The 27319-nt window shown below is 35.0% G+C and overlaps 1 protein-coding gene across 2 annotated transcripts in view; it reads right to left on the bottom strand.

Annotated features, from left to right (window-relative positions):
- PPP1R42 (protein phosphatase 1 regulatory subunit 42) overlaps positions 1–19401 on the bottom strand; it is a 66323-nt gene extending 46922 nt beyond the window's left edge. For both annotated transcript variants that reach the window (XM_036886277.2, XM_057498023.1), the window contains exons 1-3: positions 19266–19401; positions 3864–4076; positions 40–206 (exon numbers count right to left, since the gene is read on the bottom strand). In XM_036886277.2, coding sequence (XP_036742172.1) covers positions 40–206; positions 3864–3989 — 293 coding nt within the window. In that variant the 5' untranslated portion in view covers positions 3990–4076; positions 19266–19401. The remainder of the gene's footprint in view (positions 1–39; positions 207–3863; positions 4077–19265) is intronic.
- Positions 19402–27319: the final 7918 nt, after the last annotated feature.

The following is a 27319-nucleotide window of genomic DNA, read 5'->3' as shown; positions in this document are numbered from 1 at the left end:
ATGATGACAATTACATTACTTAAAAATAAAAGCACTTACAGTTTTTCCAGTTTCTTTAATGAGCTGAGGTTTTCTATACATGAAATACAATTGTTTTGTAGATACAGGTGGGTCAGATTTGTGGCATAATTCAAATTAGAGATTTGACTAATACGATTATCATACAAATATAAAACACTAAGGTTTTTGCAAAGAGACAGGTCTTCCTAAAAGGAAAATAAAAACAAGCCATACTTTATTTCTCCCGAAAACTTGAATGTCTTTAAGAAATTTTTTCACCTTATCATTCTGAACATTTCCTTAAGGTTAATATAAAAGAACAGTATTCCTTTGTTCTTAGCACAGTCAAAACAAGACTAAAATGATTGTAAAATTAGGTCTATATTTTAGTATTCTGTAACTATATCAATAAAACTGTATTTGTTAAGAAAGATTTTCCCAGTGCAAGAAATTTTTTTGGAAGGAATTAGGCTCCAAATTATTGCTTCAACATTATAAATCAGAGCTTAATCTTTCTTGTAGGTTTGAAGTAAATCTGTTGAGGCTTATAATACTGAAACTTGGAGTAATCTAGATATTCAAGAACAACACATTAATAAACTATGATAATGCTATTGAAGAGGATACTATATGACCACCAAATATCCTTTAGCTTCTTTAGTAATGTATTGAGGATCTCATAATAAAATAAAATCAGTACACTTAATATGACCTACTATTATAAAACTATATGAATATATGTGTAGAAAAAAGAATGGAGGGACATCACCTAAATATGAGTAGTGCTTTACTGTGCACAATAGGATTAAAAGTTTTTTTCTTTTTATATGTATTTTTATACAAATTAACATAATTTGCTTTTCAGATAAGAAAATAACAAAGTATTTTTTAAAGTGTGGCATTCTTGTGTGGTGGTAGAGTCAGCATCGGATAAGTAGGCAAGGGTTTTGTGAAGTTGCTTCAAAATATCTCAGCTTTCATAAAGGTAACAAAATCTTTTAAAATATAACCACATCTTTGGAACTTTTTACATGTTATTCTTATCTTAGTGTGAACTACTTCACCAGTTTGCTTTGCTCCTAACAAAGGTCATTCCATTAAAGGAGCACAGATTTTGAGGTGACAAAAAAAAATGTTAAATGGAGGTTCTCTGGAGAAAGCAGTCTCTAATGGTATGAGGTAGAGAGTTCTCTGGACAACAGAAGAGAGACATGAAGTTTGGGTGGTTGGAGTCATGGGGAGAAGGAATGTAGAATGGGAACGGGGTAGGGTCTCTGAAAAAAAAAGTCTTAATTGATGATTTTGCCTAGGGTTTTGGTGTTTTCTTTAATTCTTTCAATTAATATTTATTAAGCACTTAGTGTGAATCAAGCACTGTATTGGATGGGTGATTCAGAGTGATGTAAACAAAACAGATATGATCCTGTCCTCATGTAGCTTATGCTTTTTTGAGAAAATTTATCTAATCTATAGTCTGTTTATTGTAAACAGTGAATACTAATACAAATGGCCTAAAAAGCAGAATAGAGAGCCCAGATATAAACCCAAGCATACGTGGTCAATTAATATATGCTAAAGGAGCTATGGACATACAATGGGGAAATGACAGCCTGTTCAACAACTGGTGTTGGCAAAACTGGACAGCTACATGCAAGAGAATGAAATTGGATATTGTCTAACTCCATACACAAAAGTAAACTCAAAATGGATCAAAGACCTGAATGTAAGTCATGAAATCATGAAGCTAATAAAACTCTTAGAAGAAAACATAGGCAAAAATCTCTTGAATATAAACAGCAACTTTTTCCTGAACACATCTCCTCGGGCAAGGGAAACAAAAGCAAAAATGAACAAATGGGACTACATCAAACTAAAAAGCTTCTGTACAGCAAAGGACACCATCAGCGGAACAAAAAGGCATCCTACAGTATGGGAGAATATATTCACAAATGACATATCTGACAAGGGGTTAACATCTAAAATATATAAAGAACTCACACACCTCAACACTCAAAAAGTAAATAGCCCAATTAAAAAATGGGCAGAGGATATGAACAAACACATCTCTGAAGAACAAATTCAGATGGCCAACAGGCACCTGAAAAGATGCTCCACATCGCTAATTAGCAGGGAAATGCAATTTAAAACCACAATGAGATATCACCTCCCACCAGTTAGGATGGCCAACTTTGACCAGACAAGGAACAACAAATGCTGGTGAGGAAGCGGAGAAAGGGGAACCCTCCTACACTGTTGGTGGGAATGTAAATTAGCTCAACCATTGTGGAAAGCAATGTGGAGGTTCCTCAAAAAACTAAAAATAGAAATACCATTTGACCTGGGAATTCCACTTCTAGGAATTTACCCAAAGAAAACAAGATCCCAGATTCAAAAAGACATATACACTCCTATGTTTATCACAGCACTATTTACAATAGCTAAGACATGGAAGCAACCTAAGTGTCCATCAGTAGATGAATGGATAAAGAAGAGGTGGTACATATACACAGTGCAATATTATTCAGTCATAAGAAGAAAACAAATCCTACCATTTCCAACAACAGGGATGGAGCTACAGGGTATTATACTCAGTGAAATAAGCCAGGCAGAGAAAGACAAGTACCAAATGATTTCCCTCATTTGTGGAGTATAACAATGAAACAAAACTGAAGGAACAAAACATCAGCAGACTCACAGACTCCAATAAGGGACTAGCAGTTACCAAAGGGGAATGGTTGGAGATGGTGGGTGGGTGGGTAGGGAAGGAGAAGGGGATTAAGGGGCATTATGATTAGCACATGTAATGTAGGGGGAGTCATGTATAGCACATGGGGAAGGCAGTATAGCACAGAGAAGACAAGTAGTGACTCTATAGCATCTGACTACGCTGTTGGACAGTGACTGCAATGGGGTCTGGTTGGGACTTGATAATATGGGGTGAATGTAGTAACCACAATGTTGCTCATGTGAAACCCTCATAAGAGTGTATATCGATACCTTAATAAAAATAAAACAAATGGCCTAAAAGGATGATTGCTGCCTTTAAAGTCTCCCAAACTGAAGTCAAGAATTAGCACAGGGAAAATGTAGTTTCAGAGTTTATACAAGTAAACATAATCTTGTCTCATATTATTGACACAGTATAACCTACATTTATATAATCAGCTAAATTATGTGGGAAAACATTTTCACTGTTAAAGCTTTGAAATATGGTTTTCGCATAGTTCCTAACATTTTGATATGTTAAAAATTTCATATTACAAAGTTCTGAAATTATGCAAAAGTAACTATCTTTGAAATTATTTTCTAACATATGCTTTCAAATCTAGTTTGCTACACTATACGGTTTTAACATATATATTTAACACATATTTAAAATAGATCATATATATTTTAGAGACAGTTTTAATAAGTATCATTACAAACAGGAAATTAAAATGTAAAATACATAAAGCTGACTTGTCAAAATATAGCTAATACAGCTAGTTGACCCTTGAACAACATTGGGGTCAGGGGTGCTGACCCCCATGAGTTTAAAATCCATGTATAACTTTTGACGTCTGAAAAACTTAACCATAAATAGCCTACAGTTGACCAGAAGCCTTACCAGTAATATAAATAGTTGATTAACACAGTCTCGGTATATGTATTATATAATGTATCCTTACAATAAAATAAGCTACAGAAAAGAAAATGTTTTTTTCAAATCTGCAGATCTTCAAAACTTTTTCCAAATCCTGTTATTCAAGGGTCCCCTGTGTAATAAAAATATACTTAATAAGAAGGTATACCTTCTTATTAGCAATTTCTAAACTTCACATTGTTAATTATGTAAAGATAGGAAATAATTTCAGAGTTCTTACAATTGCATCTATATTTTTGTCTGAAAAATTTACGTGTGTTATTTTCTTCAGGTATTGTGAAGTAGTTTCTTTTCGGGGTTTAAGATTGCTGTTTTTGGCAATTAGATCCAAGGTCAGTCGAACCATGATTCCTCTATAAATCAAATTCTCAGCAATAGCTCTGTTCTGAAACCATGTTAAAGGAGGTTTAGGTATTGTTTTATGCCCAGCATTCTAAAAATAAAAGGAATAAAAGGAATATTATGTAGATAGTAATTTAGGAAAAATTATTTTTACTTACTCTTTAATTTTTTTATACAACACTATTTGATGAGCTTGTTCATAGATATTTTTAGGGGCATTTAGATATTTTTTAGGTTTATAGACTTAATTCTTTTTATAATAAGACTAAAAACACCAAAATTAACTAATACAGAATGCTCATTAACTTCTAGTTTACATCTTTTCTTCTTCCTGGTATTGAATTATTGTTGTGGGCATCTTTTAAAGGATTATTTTTCTCTTTTGGAGTTGAAAAGGACCTCAAGGATTATCACCTAGTGTTCTCATGTGAAGAAACTAAGGTGCAGAGATTTGTTTCATACTAGCAGCAGTTGAGAATGAGACTAGATCTCCCAGCTCCTTTTTCCATAGTTCTTGTGGTGACTATATTAATTAAACTGTCAAATGAGAACATATGGTGTGAAAACCTTGAGTGTATACAAGGGACACTGGTGCATACTTGAAAATGGGGCTGGTGCAAAAGAGGCAACAGAATGCATTGGTTCTCAATCCAGATTGCCTGGGTACAAATTTTGGTTCCACTGCTCACTGGTTAGGCAATTTGGGGCATGTTACCTCAGTTTCTTATAAAATTAGGATAATAATGGTACTTACTTATAAATTTGACATAACCCATTTTTTTCAGTCATCCAGGAAGTATAGCTATTTAAGTGACAGATATCCCAGTTTCCCCAATTGTGCTTTATATTCCCTTATTAAAAATGTAACAAGAAAATATGGTTTAAAATTGAGCATTGTAAGTCCAGTATATTTGGAATTTTACCAATCAAACACGTCAGTTTGTGTATTCTGGGCCTGAGATCAATGTTGAGGAAGAAAAATGAATTCAGTAGAAAGTAAATTAAATTTGTGTTCTCATGCATTGGTATGTAATTACCCAGGCTATATTATATAAAATGCCCACCATAAAATATTTGAAGACATGGAATGTATCCTTACACTCTTCAGAATGCAAACTATAATCTACAGAATAAGATTATCACATCTTCATAGATTTTTGAAATCTGCATAAATTCATTACTTTTATAACAAAAATTTTAAATTATTAGTTGCAGATTGAATTTCAAACATGACACAGTAATATTCCAAACTAAGTTTCTACTCAAGTAAAAATAACTTTTCTTAATCTTGTCTTAAAAATATTTCATAAAATATTGCATTATAAAAATATAAAGAATAACAACACACCAATGGATCCACAGGTCAGCTGTATATAAGCCCTCTATATCTTTCTTCCTCTCCATTCTCTTAAATTAGAGTTTATGCTTAAATTTAGACATTCCTATTCATGTCTGTATACTTTTACTATAGATGTATGTATAAACACTTAACATTTCTGAACAACATATAGTATTGTTTTCTACATTTTTACAGCCATAAATAGTATTCTGATTCTAAGTTTTTTGCTTAAAAAATGAGTTATTTCAAACTTATGAGCCACATATGGATATATTATATACAGCAATCTTTTATTAATAGCCTGTTCTTATTTAACAGGTGAAACAGTGAACAGTGTTCACTTTATCTGTGAACAAAACAGTAGTAGAATAATAATGATAATAGCAAACTTATTGACCTAGATACATTACAAATACATATGGAACCCCTCTATACATTTTGCCCTCTCCATTCTCTTAGTTTATGCTTAAATTTAGACATCCCTATTTGTGTCTTTTACTACAGATATATGTATATCTAAACAATGTATAGTATTGTTTTCTACATTTTTATAGTCATAAGTGTTATTCTGATTCTAACTTTCTTTATTGCTTAATGTTTTCTTGTGACAATCATCAAAACTGATGCATGTAGCTCTAGAATATTTGCACTGGTATATAATATTCCATTGTAAGAAATGTATTTCTTCTGAGTGGTAAATTTTTGGGTATTTAAATTCTTTTTGCTTTTGCAATGTTGCTGTTATGGTTCTTCTATGCATATCATCTTTAGCATATATGCAAGAGTTTCTTTAGGGCTTAAAACTAGGGGTGGCCATTTATGGGTTGCACATTTTCAGCATTACTGTATATTGCCAAATTATTCTCCAAAGTAGTTTTACCACTGACAGCTTAAGTTCTTATTGCTCTATAGTGCAATCTACATTACTGTCAATAGTCTAACTTTTGCTATCTGCTGGCTGTGAAATAATACTTCACTTTTTACCTTAGAATTTTTTTAATTTGTAAAAATGAAAATTAAAAAGGGATTTTAGAACAGCCAGATCAGTAGTGTCATCTCATTGTTTTAATTTGACATTCTATTATTACTAGAGAGACTGAGGGTCTCTTGTTTATTGGCCATATGGACTTTTCTGTTAATTGTCCTTTCTTATATTTTTCCTATTTTTCTTTCTGGGTTGTGTTCTTCTAAGGAATTTGTAGATACATATGTATTTTTGCCAGGCATTAATATTTTATTGGTTATATATATAGCAGATATCTATTCCCAGACTATAGCTTGTCTTTTCTCCCTTTCTCCTCAGTGTATTTATCATGGCATCTTCTGAAAAATAGAAGCTGTATTTTTTTAATGTAGTTAAATTTATCATTTTTTTTGCTCATGTCTTACGCTTTATGTAGCATAGTAACCCCTTCCCTATCCTATTTTAAGAGAAAGATCTTTTTTTCCCTTGAAAATATGTTAAAGTTTTGTTTTATACATTTTGGTCTTTTATCTATCTAATTGAATTAATATATAGGAAGTGGGATAGAGATTCAATTTTATTTTGTTCTTATGGAGACCAGTTTTCCCAGAACTATGTTCTTGATTCTTTTCTATTTATGTATCTATCCCCAGGTCAATACCATCTTAATTAGTACAGCTTAATAATACTTCTTCACCTTGGTTATTCTTGGTTCTTAACTCTTTTTTGTCCAATTTTTAAAAATTGCACTGAAAGATAAAATTCACTATCTTAACCATTTTATAAGTGTATAAGTTCAGTGGTAAAAATACATTTATAATGCTATAAAATCATCACCATTATCTATCTCCAGTACTATTTCATCTTGCAAAACTGAAATTCTATACCCATTAAGCAATAACTCCCATTTCCCCTCTCCACCCAGCCCCAGGGAACTGGCATTCTACTTTCTGTCTCTTTGATGTTGATGACTCTAAGAACCTCATATAAGTGGAATCATACAATATTTGTGTTTTTGTGAATGGCTTATTTCACTTAGCATAATGTCCTCAAGGTTTGTATGTTGTAGCATATGTCAGAATTTCCTTGCTTTTTAAGATTGAGTAATGTTCCATTATATTTATATACCACATTTTATTTACCAGTCATTTGTCTGTGGACACTTGGGTTGCTTCTATGTTATAGCTATTGTGAATAATACTGCTGTGAATATGGGTGTACAAAAATCCCTTTGTGACCATTTTCAATTCTTTTGGGTATATACACAGAAGTAGAATTGTTGGAGCTTTTGGTAATTCTACTTTTAATTTTTTGAATAACTGCTGTATTGTTTTCCACAGAGGCTTTACCATTTTACATTCTCTTGAACAGTGCTCAAGAGTTAAAATAACTACATCCTCACTAACACTTTTTATTATCTATATTTTTTATAGTAGCCATCCTATTGGGTGTGAGGTGGTATCTCATTGTAGTATTAATATGCATTTCCTAACGATTAGTGATGTTGAGGATCTTGCATTTGCTTAATGGCTATTTGTGTATCTTCTTTGGAGAAATGTCTATTCAAGTCCTTGGCCCATTTTTTAATCAGGTTGTTTTCTTCTTGAGTTGCAGGCCCCCTATCAGATATATGATATGTAAATATTTTCAAGACCTTGGTCCATTTGAGTTTTAAGAGCTCTTTTTGTATTCTGGATATTAAGCCCTTATCAGGAATATGATTTGTAAACATTTTTCCCATTCTGTGCGTTGTCTTTTTACTTTGTTGATGTGTTTTGATGCATAAATTTAAATTTTTTTCATGAAGTCTAATTTGCTTATTTTTTCTTTTGTTGTCTGTGTCTTTTGTCATTCCCAAAAAATTACTCTCAAATTCAATACTGTGAAGCTCTTGCTCTTTGTTTTCTTCTGAGAGTTTTATAGTTTTAGGTCTTACATTGAGGCCTTTGACCCATTTTGAGTTAATTTCTATATATGGGGCTAAGTAAGGGTCCACTTTCATTCTTTGCATGTGGATATCCAGTTTTCCCAACATCATTTGTTGAGACGAATGTCCTGTCCCTATTAAGTGGTCTTAGTACCTTTGTCAAAAATCATTTAACTATATATGTGAGGGTTTATTTCTGGGCTTTCTATTCTATTCCATTGGTCTATGTGTCTGTCTTTATGCCAGTACCATGCTGCTTTGACTACTATAGTTTTGTAGTAAGTTTTGAAATCAGGAAGTGTGGGTCCTCTCTTCTTTTAAAAAACTGTTTTGGCTATTTGGGTCCCTTGAAATTCTATATGACTTTTCAGGATAGGTTTTTTGTATTTCTTCAAAAAACACCACTGGGATTTATATAGGCTTGCATTGAATCTGCAGATCACCTTGTGTAGTATTGATGTCATAACAATATTAAGTATTCCAATCCATGAATTTGGGATGTGTTTCCATTTATTTATGTCTTCTATTAAAGATATATTCAGTAGTGCTTTGTAATTTTTCAGTGTACAAGTCTTTCACCTCATTGGTTAATTCCCAAGTGTTTTATTCTTTTTGACACCACTATAAATGGAACTGATTTTTAAATTTCCTTTTCAGATTGGCCATTGTGTATGAACATACAACTGATGTTTGTGTATTGACTTTATATCCTGATCTTTGTTGAATTCATTTATTAATACCAATAGTTTTTTTTTATGGTATGTGTATAATCTTTCAGGTTTTCTACAGATTAGATTACATCATCTGTGAACAGAGCTAATTTGACTTCTTCCTCTCAAATTTAAATACCTTTTATTTTTCTTGCCAAATTTCCCTAGCTAGAACTTCCAGTATTATGTTGAATAAAAACAGTAAAAGTGAGCATCCTTGCCTTGCTACTAATCTCAGAAGAACATATTTCAGTCTTTCACCATTGAGTATGATGTTCACTTTGGGTTTTTCATATGTGGCTTTTATTATGTTGAAGTAGTTTCTTTTTGTTACTAGTTGGTTGACTATTTTTTCATGAAAATTCAGGTTGTTGAATTTTGTCAAATGTTCTTTCTGCATCAATTGAGCTGATCATATGGGTTTTATTCCCTCCTTTGTTCTGTTATTGTAGTGTATTACATTGATTCATTTTTGTATGCTGAACCATCCTTGTATTATTGGAATAAATTACATTTATTCATGGTGTATAATCCTGTTAATATGCTGCTGAGTTTGGTTTTTTGAGCTAGTATTTTGGTTTTCTGAGCTAGTATTTTGTTGAGGATTTGCATCAATGTTCACATGGGTTATTGGCCTGGCTTTTTCTTTTTTTTTTTTACAGTGTCTTTGTCTGACTTTGGTATCACAGTAATGCTGACCTCACAGAATGAGTTAGGAAGTGTTCCCTTAAAGTTTTTGAAAAGTTTGAGGATTGGTGTTAGTTCTTAAAATGTTTGGTAGAATTTACCAATGAAGCCATCAGGGCTAAGCCTTTTCTTTGTTGGGGGATTTCACTTATTGATTCATATTCTTCTTACTAGTTATAGGTTTATTCAGATTTTCTTTTACTTCATGATTTAGTGTTGGTAGGTTTTGTGTTTCTAGGAATTTTTCCATTTCATCTACATTGTCCAGTGTTTGGCATGTAACTATAAAAAGTTCTCTCTTATAATCCTTTTCATTTCTGTAGGATTGGTAGTAAAATAGCCCCCCTTTCATTTATAATTTTATTAATTTGAGGGTTTTTGTAGTCCATCTACCTCAAAGTTTGTCAATTGCATTGACTTTTCAAAGAACCAGCATTAGTTTTATTGAATATCTCTTCTCTATTTCACTTATCTATGTTCTAATTTTTATGATTTCCTTCTTTCTGCTAGCTTTGGGTTTACTGCTTTGTTTTCTAGTTCCTTAAGTTGTAAAGTTAGGTTGTTGATTTAAGATCTTTCCTGTTTTTTAATGTAAACACTTATAGCTATAAATTTCCCCCTTAGTACTGCTTTTACTGCATGTAATAAGCTTTGGTATGTTTTCATTTTCATTCATATCTTAAGTATTTTCTAATTTCTTTTGTGACTTCTTTGATTCACTGCTTATTTAAGAGTGTGTTGTTGTTTAATTTCCACAAATTGGTGAATTTTCCAGTTTTCTTTCTGTTATTGATTTCTCACTTCATCCCATTGTGGTTGGAGAAGATACTTTATATGATATCTATCTTTTAAAAAATCTATTGAAACTTGATTTTTGGCTTAACATATTGTCTGTCCTGGAAAATGTCCCATGTGCACTTCAGAAGACTGTGCATACTGTTGTTGGGTAGTATGTTCTGTATGTGTCTGTTAAATCTTGTTCCTTTATATTTAAGTCATCTATTCTCTTTTGGTTAGTTTTTTTATTCATTGAGAGTAAGATAACGAAGTCTACAACGATTATTGTAGAACTGTCTATTTCCCTCTTCAGTTGTCAGTTTTTGCTTCATATATTTTCATGGTCTTTCATTAGGTGTATAAATGTTTATCTCTGTCATTTAATTTATTTTCTATGTGTCTTATAGCTTTTTGTCTCTCATTTCCTCCCTCACTCTCTTCTTTTGTTTTTTGTGAAGCTTTAAAATTGTTTTCTCATTTCCTTTGGTATGTATTCTGTTGCTGTTTTCTTTGTGGTTAGCATAGGGATTACATGTAACATCCTATAGTTATATAACTCTCATTTGAATTTATGCCAGCTTAATTTAATATACAAAAACTCTGCTCCTTTACAGCTCCATCCCCACATCTTTTGGTTGTTGATGTGAGAAAATTACATCTTTATACATTGTGTGCCCCCATACATAGTCTAACAACTGTTTTAAATACATTAGTCACTTAAATTATGTAACAAAATGTGGAGTTACAAAGTTACACTGATATTGTTTTACATTAATTATTTTAAAAAATGTATTAGCTTAAATTGTGTAGAAAAATAAAAAGTGGAATTACTAAACATTGTACAATAGTAGCATTCTTCATATGGCTTCAAGTTATTGTCTAGTGTCCTTTCATTTTACTCAGCTGGCTCCCTTGAGCATTTCTTAAAGGGCAGGTCTAGTGGTAATAAACTCAATTAGCTTTTGATTAAGACCTGGGAAGGTCTTAATTTCTCCCTCACCTTTGAAGAACAGTTTTGCAGGATATGGGATTCTTAGTTGACAGGTTTTTTTTCTTTTTAGCACTTTGAATATATTGGCCCACTGTCAACTGTGTTGGAAGTTTCCAGTGAATAATGTGTTGATAATCTAAGAATTCCTTGTATTAGCCATTTCTCACTGCTTTGAAGATCTTTGTTTGTCTTTCAAAAGTTTCATTATAATGTGTCTTGGTGTGGGTCTCTTGAGTACATCCTGGAATTCATTGGGCTTCTTGAATGTTTATATTCATATCTTTCATCAAATTAGGGAAGTTTTCAGACATTATTTCTTTAAATCTTCTCCCTACCCCAGTCTCCCTTCTCCTTCTGGGACTCCTACAATGCATATATGTTGGTCTGCTTGATGTTGTCCCACAGATCCTTAGACTCTATTTACTTTTCTTCAGTCTTTTTTATTTCTGTTCCTTGACCCAGTAATTTCTACTGTCCTCTCTTTAAGTTCACTGATTCATTTTCCTGAATATTAAAATCTGCCTTTGAATCCCTCTAGTAGTGAATTTTCCATTTCAGTTATTATACTTTTCAGTGCCAGGCTTTCTTTGTAGTTTTTCTGCATCTTTATTGATTTTTTTTTCATTTTGCCTATATATCATTTTCGTGATGTTCTGTACATCTTTAAGACAGTTGTTTTAAAGTTTTTGTCTCCTATATCTGCCATAAGGTCTTTTAAAGGGACAGCTTCCCTTGATTTATTTCTTCCTTTGAATGGGTCATGCTCACCCATTTCTTTATATGACTTCATTTTTTTATTGAAAACTGGAATTTTAATCTAGTAATGAGGTATATCTGAAAATCAGTTTATTCCCCTTCTCCCGAGTTTTCTGTTATTTATTATTGTTTTTGTGTTGTTTTGTCTTTTATTATTGTTGGCTGTCTTTGTGCTGAGGATCAGCCTAAGATATAAAGTCTTCTCAGGTGTTTTCTGAGCCTGAACCTTTCTCTGGGCATGCACAGTCACTTCCTAATATTCCCATTATATGCATTTGCTTTTGAATGTTCTAGTCTTTAGTGTCTGGCTCCCAAAAGAGGAAACAGAAAAATGAACAAGGAAAGAAAAAAAAGAGCACTAGCTCTTTAAATCCCTTGGAAGTCACTTCTGCTTGAGGGGTAGGGGAAACCTGCAACAGTGGGGAGAGGTGGAGCCTCTTTGTCTGTGATCAGAAGCAGCAATCAGTGATAAGAGGACAGATGGACAGTGTGCTTGTTGCTCACTTTGGCTCCTGCAAGCTGTGTGCAAGGTGGTCCAGAAACCCCTGCACATTTTTATGCCATTGGGTTGGGTGTGGGTGATGGGTAGCTGCTGTAGAGACTGAAATTGAGATTGAAATTGAAATGGACCAAAATTAACTTCACTTTATTGTCTAAGCCTTCCCTTAGAAGTTGTAAGCCTTGGATAGACTACGGCCTTCCAAAATAGTTACACAGGCAGGTTCTGCCGGTGCAGTTGTAGTCTAGGTGGGAAGATGGATGCCTTCTACTCTGGCCTATACCTAGAATCCTCTCTTCCTCAACTCTTTCATATGCATTTTAAAATCAATTTGTCAAAGAGTTTCATCGGAGATTGGCTTAAAGATGGTGACATGAGAGGTGAGACAGAAACCTCTTCCAAAAACCACATATATTATGAAAATACAGCAAATACAACTAATCCTGAAAGAGCAACAGGAAAGAATGCAGTGATAGACTGCATACATCTGGGAAAAGAGCAGACCTCACAGAAAAGGGTAAAGTATGACCTGGCGGGACTCAAGCCCTTCCCCCACTCCAGCTCACTGGTGGAAGGAAGAGAAATGGATCAGGGAGTGGGTGGAGGCCTAGGACTGCTGAACACCCAGCCCTGGAGATCTTCTTTGGGAGCATGAACCTGCATTGCATGATTCTGAGGAGATTAGTGGAGTTGGAAAACTAAGACACTCAGCATACTTGGAAAGACTGAGATTCTAGCTGCTTGTAGAGAAAAGGCATCTACAAAAAAAAGGCAGGCACTCTGAGAGACTTCCCAACTGTGAGAGGACTGCTAAAGGGGCAAGGATTGCACAGAGCTTGCTGCTCAGGAGAAAGGATAGTTGGATAAAATTGTCCTGGTGCACTCAGCTCAGCAGGTTGGGAACTTTCAGGAGCTTCAGGCCCTCCATACCTCTGGCTAGCAATGCAGCTCCAGGGCCCCCACCATGATACACAACCTGCCGCACCTTCCTCCCAGCCAGCACTGGCTTGCAAACTGGCTGCTCCCACCATTGTGCCAGGCCAGCCAGAGGGTGGCCCCACCTACAGCAGTGAAAGCACATAGCATAGAGGCTCCTCCCTGCACACTTGGCCCACTGGCCCTGGTAGTGGAGGCAGGCACTGCAGCCGGGAAGCAGGAAAGACCTCTTTCCTCCTGACAGAGACCAGCACCGCTCGCCTGTGACCCCCGCCATCGCTCTAGGGGCTGAGCAGCTCCAGAGAGTAGAGCTTCTGGGCATTAGAAGGTGCCACCTACAAATATGAAACATCAAAGGAACCTGATTCAAATCAAAATCATACAAACACCAGAAATAAGACCAAGTGAAACTGAACTCACCAATCTTCCTGAAAGAGATTTCAAAATAAGAATCATAAACATGCTCACAGGGCTACAGAAAAATATTCAAGACCTCAGGGAGGGGTTCAAGAAGGAGATAGAAACTTTGAAAAATACAGTATCTGAAATGAAACATACAAAAGAGGGATTTAAAAGCAGATTAGATGTAGTAGAGGAGATGGTAAATGAAATAGAAATTAGAGAATAGGAATACAGAGAAGCTGAGGCACAGAGAGAATAAAGGATCTCTAGGAATGAAAGAATTTTAAGAGAACTGTGTGACAAATCCAAACGGAACAATATTTGGCATTCTTCAATGAACTAGAACAAATAGTTCTAAAATTTGTATGGAACCACAGAAGGCCCCAAATAGCCAACGCAATCCTGAGAAGGAAGAATAAAGCTTGGGGAATTACACTTCCTGACTTCAAGCTCTACTATAAAGCCACAGTAATCAAGACAATTTGGTACTGGCGCAAGAATAGACCCATGGATCAAGGGACCAGAATTGAGAGCCCAGATATAAACCCAATCATATCTGATCGATTAATATACAATAAAGAAGCCATGGATATACAATGGAGAAAAAACAGCCTGTTCAAAAACTGGTGTTGGCAAAACTGGGCATCTATATGCAAGAGAATAAAACTGGATTATTGTTTAACCCCATATACAAAAGTAAACTCGAAATGGATCAAAGACCTAAATGTAAGTCATGAAATCATAAAACTCTTAGAAGAAAACATAGGCAAAAATCTCTTGAATATAAATATGAGCAACTTTTTCCTGAACACATCTTCAGGCAAGGGAACAAAAGTAAAAATGAATAAATGGGACTACATCAAACTAAAAAGCTTCTGTACAGCAAAGGATACCATCAGCAGAACAAAAAGGCATCCTATGGTATGGGGGAATATATTCATAAACAACATATCCAACAAGGGGTTAACATCCAAAATAATATAAAGAACTCACATGCCTCAACACCCAAAAAGCAAATAACCCGATTAAAAAATGGGCAGAGCGTATGAACAGACACTTCTCCAAAGAAGAAATTCAGGTGGCCAACAGGTACATGAAAAGATGCTCCACATCACTAATGATCAGGGAAATGCAAATTAAAGCCACAATGAGATATCACCTCACACCTGTTAGAATGATCAATATCCAAAAGACAAGGAACAACAAATGCTGGCGAGAATGCGGAGAAAGGGGAACCCTCCTACACTGCTGGTTCGAATGTAAATTAGTTTAGAATAGAAATAGAAAGCAGTATGGAGGTTCTTCAAAAAATTAGAAATAGAAATACCATTTGACCCAGGAATTCCACTCCTAGGAATTTACCCAAAGACACGATCACAGATTCAAAAAGACATATGCACTCCTATGTTTATCACAGCACTATTTACGATAGCCAAAATATGGAAGCAACCTAACCACTCCTAGGAATTTACCCAAAGACATGATCACAGATTCAAAAAGACATATGCACTCCTATGTTTATCACAGCACTATTTACGATAGCCAAAATATGGAAGCAACCTAAGTGTTCATCAGTAGATGAATGGATAAAGAATAGGTGGTACATATACACAATGGAATATTATTCAGTCATAAGAAGAAAACAAATTCTACCATTTGCAACAACATGGTTGGAGCTAGAGGGAATTATGCTCAGTGAAATAAGCCAGGTGGAGAAGGACAAGTACAAATGATTTCCCTCATTCATGGAGGAAAACAATGAAGAAAAACTGAAGGAACAAAACAGCAGAAAACTCACAAACTCCAAGAAGGGACTAGCATTTACCAAAGGGGAAGGGTGGGAGAGTGGGTGGGGAGGGAGGGAGAAGGGGATTAAGGGGCATTATGATTAGCACACATAATGTTGGGGGGGTCATGGGGAAGGCAGTATAGGACAGAGAAGACTAGTAGTGACTCTGTAGCATCTGACTATGCTGATGGACAGTGATTGCAATGGGGTGAGGACTTGATAATATGGGTCAATGTAGTAACCATGGGGTTTTTCATATGAAACCTTCATAAGAGTGTATATTAATGACACCTTAATAAAAAATATAAAATAAAATCAACTTGTCATGTTCCAAAAATCCTCTTAGGATTTTTTTAGGAATTGCACTGAATTTATGAACAATTTGTGAAGAACTAATATCTGTCTAATATTGAGTCCTCTTTGTCATCACTGTGGTATCTTTCCATTTTACAAGTGCTTCTTTAATGACTTTCAGTAATTTTATAATTTTCTTCTGATTAAGACCATGCATAAGTCATTTTGGGATCATCTATTTTTTGTTGATATTGCAAATGGCTTTCTTTTATGAATTATATTCTGTTTGTAGGTAGTGTAGAGAATATCCAATATTTTAAATATAATAGAAATATTATCTTTTAAATACATTTGATTTATTTTTAAAATATTTTAAAAATACAATTTCTTTGGCCCAAATCTTAAAATTTTAGAACTTTTTCTGGAAAATTGAATATCTTTTTTATACTGATAACTGTGGTGAAAACACATGTCTTAAAGATGTTGCACACCACAGGGTTTTTCTCTTACAGCTAAGTCAGGAAACTGCTGTACAGGTAGCTTAATGAAGAATGACTCTGTACTATAAATTGACTGTGGTGGTAATTCTGACCTATGAGAGACAGGAGCCACAAATGATTTATTCTCCCTTCTTTCTCCTGTATACTTTTAGGAGACAGCCATTTCAAAATATCTCTCTGAAAACATGCTGTGGTCTTCTGGGTTATGCACTGTCTAATATTTGCTCTCCTTCTTGCTCTGTTTCATTCTTTTTCTCCTTCTCTCCTTCTTCCCTGAGATTACAGCCCCCCGATACTGTTAGCACATAAGTTCTTGCTTCACTCTCTTGTTTTCTAACCTGGGCTAAAACAGAGAAACTTTGAATTATCTGAATCGTTATGAATGACCATTATATAACTGGATTTTGTCTCTACCTTCTAGGGCACAAATTGGTGTTTCCTTAATTCTCTCAGATTATTAGGAAAGGAGAGGCAAATGTAATACATACACAAAATACTTATTAAACCAAGGGAAGGTCAATGGACCTTATCAACAAGCCATTGGGAAATGTTACAGGGGCTTCAACCCATAATACACAATTACTAGAGACTGTTTACTCAAAACAGCCTGCATTGTAGCAGTCACATCCACAAGAGAGGGTTTTGTTTCATCAAAACATGACTATTCATCTTAACATTTATTAATTTAAACTTTATTTGTATTGTGGTTTGTTTTAGAGAAATTATAAGCTTTAGGAATTTAAATTGAACCTAGTTTGGATTTGGATGCATTTTAGAACATTATAATAAAAATAATTATATCTAAGCTGGCCTCTGCATACAGTAAAACAACAAATTTGACTGGATCTATACTGTCAGAACTCAACCAAGAATTAGGAGAAGTGCAAGTTGCAGCGCTCCAAAATCTTGCGACTACAGACTATCTATGTTCAAAGAACATATGGGATGTGAACAGTTCCCAGGAATGTGTTGTTTTAATTTGTCTGATTTTTCTCAAACTATTCAAATTCAGTTAGTCAATATCCATCATATCATTGATAAGTTTTCACAAATGCCTAGGGTGCCTAACTGGTTTTCTTGGTTTCACTGGATATGGCTGGTAATTGTAGGTCTACTTTGGTTATGTAGCTGTACTCCTATTATGTTAATGTTTGTGCACAATTTACTTAGTAGTTTAAAAACTATACATGCTGAAGTTACTCTACAAGAAGATATGTCAAAGAAATAATCAATCTCCCCAGGTTTTCTTCCGCCTGCTACTTCTATAGCTTTTCTTCTTCCTTCCTAATTACAACCCTTAAATAGAATTCGTGCCATATATCGAATTTACCGAGTATCATAATTCTTCCAAGGGGTAAAGACACCTCAAGACAAATACTGGGCATAGAAGCCACAAGGCATAAATATGCAAAGAAGTAAAAAGCTAACCTTTTCAAACAATAAGGCTTCTCTCTCACCGATCAACTTTACATTTCCCTGTATGGCCCTGGAAGATGACTGGTTAGCCAGAGACGGGTAAGATTCCTCAAGGGAGGAACAACCTAAGACAGGCACAGTCGCAGGGGGGCCATCAGGTGAGAAATTGGGGATCAACAGAGGTGAGGCTTAGGACCTCACCCCCCTGTTTTGAGAGAAATCTTCTGCATCCGTGGATGTTTTGTTGCCCTTGTCTAGCTTGGATTAATACTTAGTCTATAGGCACACACCTGATCATCTACATTTGCCCTCTTACAGCACTAAACTATGTTTTCTACCTTTATCTTGCATCTACCTACCACTTCAGCATTTTATTTTAAAAAAATAATAATAATAATAAGGGAGAAATGTGGGATTCACATATAAATCAAGTATAAAAATCAAACGAATATTCATATTTGAAAAAAAAATAATAATTGTGTTAACGCTTGTGGGATGTAGTTGAATTTATTTCAAAAGAAGTTCATTGTTTTCTCAAAGTTTGAGAAACTTTTGTTTTTTTGTTTTTGGTAAATTTTCCCTGCTAGATATCTCTAATATCTCGGGGCTCCACTTAATAGGATATCTCTATTTCTCCAGATCGCTAGTGGGGTCAGCTTAAAGCTACTTTACTAGCGCTCTAAGAAGGCCTTGTAAATTTCAAATATCTTCTTCACACTGATAACTGTGGCAAAAATGCACATCTTAAAGAGGTTATACACCCCAGGGTTTCTTCCTTACAAGCTGCTATACAGTTAGCTATGCAAGAGCAATCCTGTACTATAAATTACCTGTAGGGGTAATTTTGGCCAATAAGACACAGGACCCATTTTAGTGGACCCCTTGGCTTTCACCTCTTGGGGCTCTTACAGACTAGATGAGGTGGGGGTTTCCAAATTCAGATGGTATAGTTCCCTAGCGAGCCCCAGGCTCAGGGGCTTCCAGATGCTCTAAATTCCTGGCTCCCGCTTTTGCGTTTGCAAAGCCCATTGACCCCACTCCTTTAGCTCCGCCGCCAACCCCGACCCATGTCTTCCTCCTCTAGAGCTGTTTCCCAGCCTTGTTTGATTCTAGCTAGTCGTTTATTATACAGACCTTCAGACTGTTTTCCTGGCAATTCTAGATGTCTAGAGTTAAGGCTCAAGGATCTGCATTTTAACAAGTGGTGCGGCAAGTCTTACTGGCAGGCAAGTTTGAGAAACACGGCACTACGGTTTCCTCCGTCCCTATGCTGCTTCTCTGAAAGCGCCTTACCGCTCGCGGGAAGATCGGGGTCAGTTAACTCAGGTTTGATGATTTTTCGCCAGGGCACTGTTCTTTCCCTGCCCAGGTGTCGTTGCCAGGCAAGTAGACGCTGAGGGTCAGGCCGCCGCTAACAGGAAATATCGCGATGCCTCCGGAAGCGCCCCCTCTGTGGCCCGCGTGTCCCGCCCTTTGTGACGCAACGGCGGGAGGTTGATGGTGACCACCAGGTGGGGTCCGAGTGGAGGCCGGTTAGCTTGATGAGGTCATATGATGATTTTTGTGGACCAAGAAGTAACCAGAACAATTTCTGTCAGGCCACCATTTCTCCTGCCGTCAGTTTTTAACGTTTCAGTGCCCAGTAACTACCTTTTCCCAGTAACAGACCAGGAAGGGAATTGTCTGAATCTAAGTATAGCCCATACTTTCCCCCTTCTTCAGATAAAACCCAAACTGCTCAGGGTAACATTCTAGTCCGTTCCTTATGATCAATCTCACTGCTTTCCCTCGTTCCCTATATGCTCCAATATTCCAATCTGACACTTGGCCCAATATACCCTGTTGTAAAAAATTTCCCCCTCTGCTCCTCAAGGTAGCAAAGGAGGCATCAAAGGATACACTTTCTTTCCTCAATTCTTATTTTCCCGTTTAAGTTTCAAGGACCCAGTCTGGGATTAGTGCATCCTTTCCAAAGCCTTCCCAGGTATCAGTCTTGTTAAGTGATGCTCCTTTCTGCTCCTAAAACAACTGGGATATATTAAATTCTTTAGCATAGTACTTAACACACTGTTACATGTTTGTTATTTTACCTTATTTCTCATGAGATTACAGTTCTTTAAGGGCAGGAATTACATGTTTTATCTAGCAAAGTGCTTTGTACATTAGCAGTCATTCTATAAATGTTTGTAAAATGAATAATTTACAAGTGAAGGATAAGAGGAACAATAGAATAAGGAAGTGACATTTATAGTGGAAAGACTGGTGCTCATTAGGGAAAGTGAGTGATATGGATGTAAGGGGCAGTACAAGCTGGAAAACTTGAGTAACAGCTCTGATCTTGTGGGAGGGGCATGGTGGAAAGGCTGTCATTGCTGTTCCTTGAGCAAAGAAGCATCAGAGTAGAATATTGTAAGAGTTACAAGGCAGTGGAGAGCCCATGTAGACAGTCCAACTTGTCATTTTGAAGATAAGGAAATTCCCAGGCCTAGAGAAAAATAAATATGCTGAAGGTCACACATCAGGGAACAGAAAAGAAGTTTACTCTTGGGCTTCTGATTTCAAGGTCAGGTCCCCTGCCCTTATATCTCACTGACTGTTACAGTAATCATGGTCTAGAAAGAGGGATGAGTGATGGGGATGGATGAACCCTGACTTCATTCTGGATATTGTTACTCAAGTCCATTTGTGAGGTGATTTTGGCCTGGATGAGGGTGGAAGCAAAGAAAGTGGCAAGGAATGAACAAATTTAGAAGGCATATTGAAGCATGATTTAATAGAGATTGGATAAGATACAGGGAAGGAGAAGTTGAAAATAAAAACTGGAGAAAGAGGAGAGGTGGCAAGTAATTTGAGGAGAAAGTGGATGAATTTGGGTTACACATGTTAAATGTGAGGTGACATAATTTTAATAGTTTCCAGAATAGAACTAATCATTGAAACTCTGTGCCATAAGTAGGCAAGAGGGAGAAACTAGGGAAAAGAGAAATAGCAAATCAATAACTATGCTGACTAGTTTGGATAGAAGAGGGAAGCAAAACTGGTTAAGGTGTCAGAGAAAGATTCATCAGAGATTAAATTTGTCCTGAGAAGAACAGTGATTCAGAAACTAATAATTTAGATTCAGACACTACAGAAACAGTTTAAGGAGTGGTGGTACTTAACAGAATAAAAAGCTACAGAAATATATGAAGAAATAAAAGAATGATCAAAATAATATGGCTAAAACCCTATGGCACAAATCAGATGCCCTTCATTTGTTTGGAAACAACAACTTTAGAAATGTATGCCTGACTGTCCCATTGCTCTGTGTAGTACTTAACTGGCGGCTAACATTACTTTGGTAGAAACATGTTTAGCAATGCCTTATTGAAAAATTACTTGCTTTTAAAATCTTTGTTTTATAACAGTTTTATATATCACTATAAAAAAGAGTATGATCTCATTTGTAGTAAAATTATATACAAATTTAAGTGTCTAAAAGGCTATCTATGTTTATGTCTATACATGTGTAGATTTAGATGTAGATCTGTGGCTCTATACCTGTATGCCAAAATATTTAATACTTGTTATTTCCTAGTGGTGGGATTATGACTGTTTATTTCTCTTTTTAGTAATCAGGGCTTTAACAAATGATAAAATTATATTCTGAAAGTTCATTTGGATTCTGCTCTTCTTGGAATTGAAAATCTCTTTGTGATCGATGGTATCTAAAATAGTTTTAAATGGTTGAATTACTAATTAGTTTTTTTTAATGCAACAAGTTAAGCTTAAAAGAAAGTATTTTCTCATTAAAATGTGAAATATAATTCCTGTCTAGTGGTACCCAGTGTTAACCAATCATCTGTGTATTTTCCAATTTGGCAGACTACAAGAAATATTTGTCTTCAGTGCTGCATTTTTAAGTTCAGCATAAAGTACTCTAAGATTTACACTTTGACAGATGTTGGGAAATTTTTTTTTTTAAATGTGAAGTCTTGAGAATCATTTTAAAGGGTACTCTTGGAAGAATAATGACAAAAAGCACATTTTAAAAAGTCTCCACTAGAGTTTCCAAGTAACTTTAGACAGAAACATACATTTTGCTTTGTGTATTGTTCTATGTATCTTTGTCCATCAGTATATATATCATGACCTTCTAGATGATATACTACACAGTCCTGTGAGAAGCACAAAGCAAAGCACTTTAATGATTAGCTGTTTTCATTGAGAAACTGACAAATTAAAGGGCCCTGACGTATATCATCACATCAATTTTCCATACAGAGAAATTAGCACTTTTTGGAGTTAACGTTTCTTTTTGTCTTGACCTTATATATTGGTAAATATTAGTGAGTATGGTAGGCAGACTTTCAAGATGGTCTCAATGATCTCACCTTTTGGTATTCTTGCCTTTGTGTGATTCATTCCCCTTTAGTATGGCCTGGACCTAGTGACTTGTTCTAACCCATAGAATAAAGCACAGTGGATGAGAAGACACTTATGCAATTAGGTTACCAAAGATTGTGACTTCAGTCTTCTTAGATGATTCTTCCTATTGCATTTTTGGCTTGCACTCTTTGTAGAGCAAACTATAATTTAGGAGAGCCCCATGTTGCAAGGAACTGAGGATGGCCTATAGCCAACAGCCAGTGAGGAACTGAGATCTACTGTTTTAATTTATAAGTTGATGCTTCCTCAGTTGAGCTTTCAGTTGAAACCTTGTCCCTGGCCAACACCTTGAGTACACCCTTGTGAGAGACTCTTATCAGAGGATGTGAATTCTTGACCCATGAAAGTTGTGAAATAACTAAGTGTGCTGCCATGAAGTTTTGGGGTATTTTGTTATGCAGCAATAAATAACTAATAAAGAGAGCAATGAAAAATTCCCTTAAGGAGGGAAGGTTTGCTTAGATATTTGGGACATGATTTCCATTTTCATAGGATATTTTGAGAGGATGCTTGGATGAAAGAAATTAAAGTGACCATAGGAGGTGTGTAGCTTAGATGGAGTAAACCATTTCTTAACAGGTATCCATTTACAGAAGCTGCAATTTGTAGAATTAAACAAAGGAAGGAAGCCCTTTTGTTTATGGATGAGGCAAGTTCAATTCAAGATATTACTCCTGATTTCAGTAACTTGGGTTAAGTGATCATTTATTTGGGGGCTTCATGGTCTTTTGATACCATAATATGTACAATGCAGGCACCAATAATAAATAATTTTTTAAAAACTTAGTAACTGGTGTTATTATATAATGTATTCTATAAATGTAAATGATTATTGCATAGGTTCTATATAAAATAATCCAAAGTATTTCTCCTGACTTCCAGACCTGTACCTCCAACTATCTGCTAGATATTCATTCCAACAGATATGAATGTCCCTGTGGCAACAAAACCTGAACCTGTCAAAAACTGAATTCCTTTCCATTCTGCACAAATCTGATATGCCTCCTTCAGTTCCTGTCTTGCCCACAGTTCACCCTGTTACAAAAAACAAAGCCATCTCCAGTACTTCCTCACATACTAGTTAACCCCACATTAAGTCACCAGATGAAGTCCACTTACTCTCAGAAACTACTTTCAGATCCAGCTTTGTTACCTGCCCCTTTGTTACCTAAGAATGGATGTGAAAGGACTTTGTGAAGATCTATTATATTTTTTAAGTTCCATTAGTTTTAAAACAAAAAGACTTTCTCAAGTTATATTTTTCAAATTCTGTTTAACATATATAATCTTTTTTCTCAAATAGTTCACTTCCATCTTCCACTAGAGGGTCAAATGGCAATAAATATAATGTAAGAGATGTGACTGTAAATTAAGGTATCTAAACTGAAAGTCAGTTTCATACCTTAAGGTCACATTTATATTATGCAGTTAATTATTTTATATTTAAAATATTTTCAAGAAGTATTTTTGTAAATATTGCCACTGATATTCTAATTTAAGTAATGTCTATATATGTCAATAGAGTCTCACAGTTTAGTTTGAGTCTTTTAGAAAGCATTTGTAAGAAAGGGACTTCTAATTTTAGAAAAAGTTTAAATTAGATTTCAGGAACAGTTCATTACTTATGTTTTAGGAATTAAAAAAAAATTGTCTTTCAGCCATGGGTGGGGAATCTGTCTTCTCATAGAGATCCAAGACTTTGCTTAAGCTTATCAGGCCAATAATAAGTTCAGTAAAAGTTTAATTAGTTGGTGATGGATTGAGGCTAAGAGTGAAACTCAGCAAAGTAACATCCTCTATTTCGTGTCTTTCACAATAATTTGTTAAAATCAGTGATAACATCCTTTATAACTGTATACCTGTATTTAGTTGCTTAGTTTTGGGGCTCTTGACTGCTTTTTTGGTCAGCTTGTTTGAAAAAATTTCCATTCCTTCATGCTTGCTTTTGAAAATGGCTGTTTTCTTATTAGTGTGTGGCCTTTCCCATATTTCCGAGATTGTGATCCTTGATTGAAAAAACAGTACCTTTTCACTCATTTTAAATCTACTAAGTTCAAGAAAAGATATTCTTTTTATAGTGATCTTACAGTGCAACAAGTCAGTTTACCATAAAAAGGTGTGGACATTTAAGCCTGTCATTCTAAAAACACATATTGTTAATGTTTCTTAAAAACAAATGAAATGTTCATTGTATTTTTTCTTCAATGAATAAATATTTACTGAGGGGCCTACCATGTACCATTGTTCAAGGTGCTGGGGATATAGAAGTTAGACCAAGTTCCCACTCCCATGGGGCTTACATTCTAGTGAGGGGACACAGACAGTGAAAAAGTAAATAAATCAATAACCAAGACAATCTCAAACTGTGGTACATTCTGTGAAAGAAATACATAGAGTGAAACTGGGGTGTAGAGTGGGGAAGGAGGAAAGGGGAGAGGTGTTTCCTTGAGATGAGGGAGAAGGTAAGTTCTCTCCAAGGAGACAGAATTTGAGTTGAGACTTGAAAATGAGTAGCCTGGTGAGCCAAGCCCTTGTGAGCCTGTGAGGAAGTGTTCCACACCCAGGAAGCAGCCAGTTTGAGGGCTTGGAGGGGGAAAAGCTGGATGAGCATGAGGACCCAGAGGACAACTGTGGCTGGATCATAGTGAGTAGTGGAGAATAGCATCAAAGCAGGAATCAGATCAGCCCGTTGGGTCACAGTGATATAAAACAGCTCATTTAGTTCATAAGGCAGAATGTAAATTTCCTTTTGTTAATAGGAATAAGGGACTTTATTATACTTGAAGTTTGAAGGAGAGAACAGTTGCCACTTGATTAGAAGTTGAAATTCAAAATCTTGATTAAGTGTAATGTTCTTGTAGTGTGAATAGTTACTATCAAAGATGCTCTTAAAAATCTGATAGCAGAAGCTTTAGAATTAGAAAATGTAATTTCTACCTGTGCTCCACATTTTCATATTTAATACAGCTTTTGTTTCAGTTTTGCTCTTTACTGAAACAGGTAAAGCACTTTTAATAAATTGTTTTTAGATCTAGGGATAACTAGAAGTCCACAGTGTTGATGTTTGCCTAATGAATTATCATTTCAATAGTTCACAGTTCCTTAGTTTTAAGTGATGTAGTGTTTTAACTTAAATATTAAGACTATTTAGAAAGTTTATAAAATAATCTCTCCTAAAGGTAGTGTTCATGTGTAATTCTTATATCAGTGGCATATCACATTAATTTCTCTGAAGCTATAGAACATTTCAAGTGGTTGTAATTATTCAAATGGTGTGTCCTCATATATAAGATTGTAAATTAATTTCTTACTTAGTCTAATGTTATTTTTTTAAAGTCTTGAATCATAAGATAATAGTCTCAGGTACACTGGAACCACATGCAAGAAATGATAGATGGTTTGCATAGGAGCTGAAGTAAGATTAAAGCTAAACACATACATGTTTTAAAGGACTTATTTAGTATCATCAATAATACAAATAATAAATTGAAGGGAATATGAGGATGGATATGAAGCAGAAAATTCTAGGAACAAAAATGAGCCATTTAAGTGAAACATTTATTTGGAGATGAGTTTATACCAACCAGTTTTTCAAGGAAGTAAGTAGTGTAATGACTATTAATGGTAAACATATGTGTAGTTATATGATAGATATTTATAAACCTCTAAAATATAAAGGTCACAAAGCTCTATTCTAGACAATATACTTCTTTATGCATATGCCTCTTAGGTTATGAAAAGTACAACTGTAGTTCATCAAAATGTGCCTCAAGGCACAATACCATTTTACTCAGTCATTAGAAAGTTTAGTGTAATTGCTTAGTATAATCCAAAGAAAATATGAGTACTGACATCAGGGACTCTTTAATTTGTTAGGCAATTGTTCCATAATTTTTGGCACCAAGATAATCCACATGTTGTAAAAGCAATTAATCATTGGTGTTAGTTATCAAGCTACGATTTTAGCTGTTTCCTCCCAAGTTTGACCCGAAATGACAGAGTTCCTTATTTTATTTTTATAATATTCTGGTTTCTGAGATCAAAAGTTTAAGTATGCCAATCTGGTTACAGATGACCTGAGCTTCATGTTATTAGTTTTCTAAAATAAGTACATCATAACTTTATATTTACAAAGATGGTCTTTCTCCCACTAATATATGGATAAAAGGTTTAGAAACCTTCAGAAACTTACAGATTACCTCAGAAGTTACATTAAGTCCTTCAACTAGCATTTTGACCACAAGAAGGTAAATTTACTTGCTGTTGGAACTTGTTTTGAAAATAGGCCAAAACAAAGAGAACACACAATTAGATGTTCAGTTTTTGAACATATTTTGCAAACACAATGACATAGATACATCAATTATTAAAGTGGATGAAAAAATTGCCTTATAATTTGAACATAACCTTTTACTTATTTTATATTGTAAGGATGAGCAAAATAAGTGCTGCTATTCTGTGTAGTATATTTTCCTATCTCAAAAATTAAAAAAAACCCACAAACCCTTCTACCCCTGCCCTCTGTACACCTATGTATGTGTCTTTAGAGTTTCTAATTACAATCCAGAAACATAGAAAGGAACCTTGGCAACTCAACAGTCTGTGTTCAGTTCAGTTTATTCAGCTACATGTGGATACAGTGCAGACTTAGCAATATAAATGAATTCTCTGCATGCATGACTTATGCATCTGTACCTCATCACTCACAGAACAATTTTTGGAAACTGAACTTCTGCAGTATGCAGCACTCCAACTCCAAGTTTTTCTGATTCATGTAAAATTACTTATGTTCCAGCTCTTCTGTGTTTATTTTAAGTGGCTGCACTATTGGGCAGTTTATTATTCTATTGTGCAATGCAGTGATTTTTCAAAATTCTAAACCAGGTAGTCATACTACTTTGTGACAACAATCTTCAGAC

The sequence above is a fragment of the Manis pentadactyla genome, chromosome 3 (assembly GCF_030020395.1).
Source record: "Manis pentadactyla isolate mManPen7 chromosome 3, mManPen7.hap1, whole genome shotgun sequence".
Taxonomy (NCBI): domain Eukaryota; kingdom Metazoa; phylum Chordata; class Mammalia; order Pholidota; family Manidae; genus Manis; species Manis pentadactyla.
The sequence above is the reverse complement of the archived record's forward strand: the minus strand, read 5'-3'. Positions and strand labels throughout refer to the sequence as shown.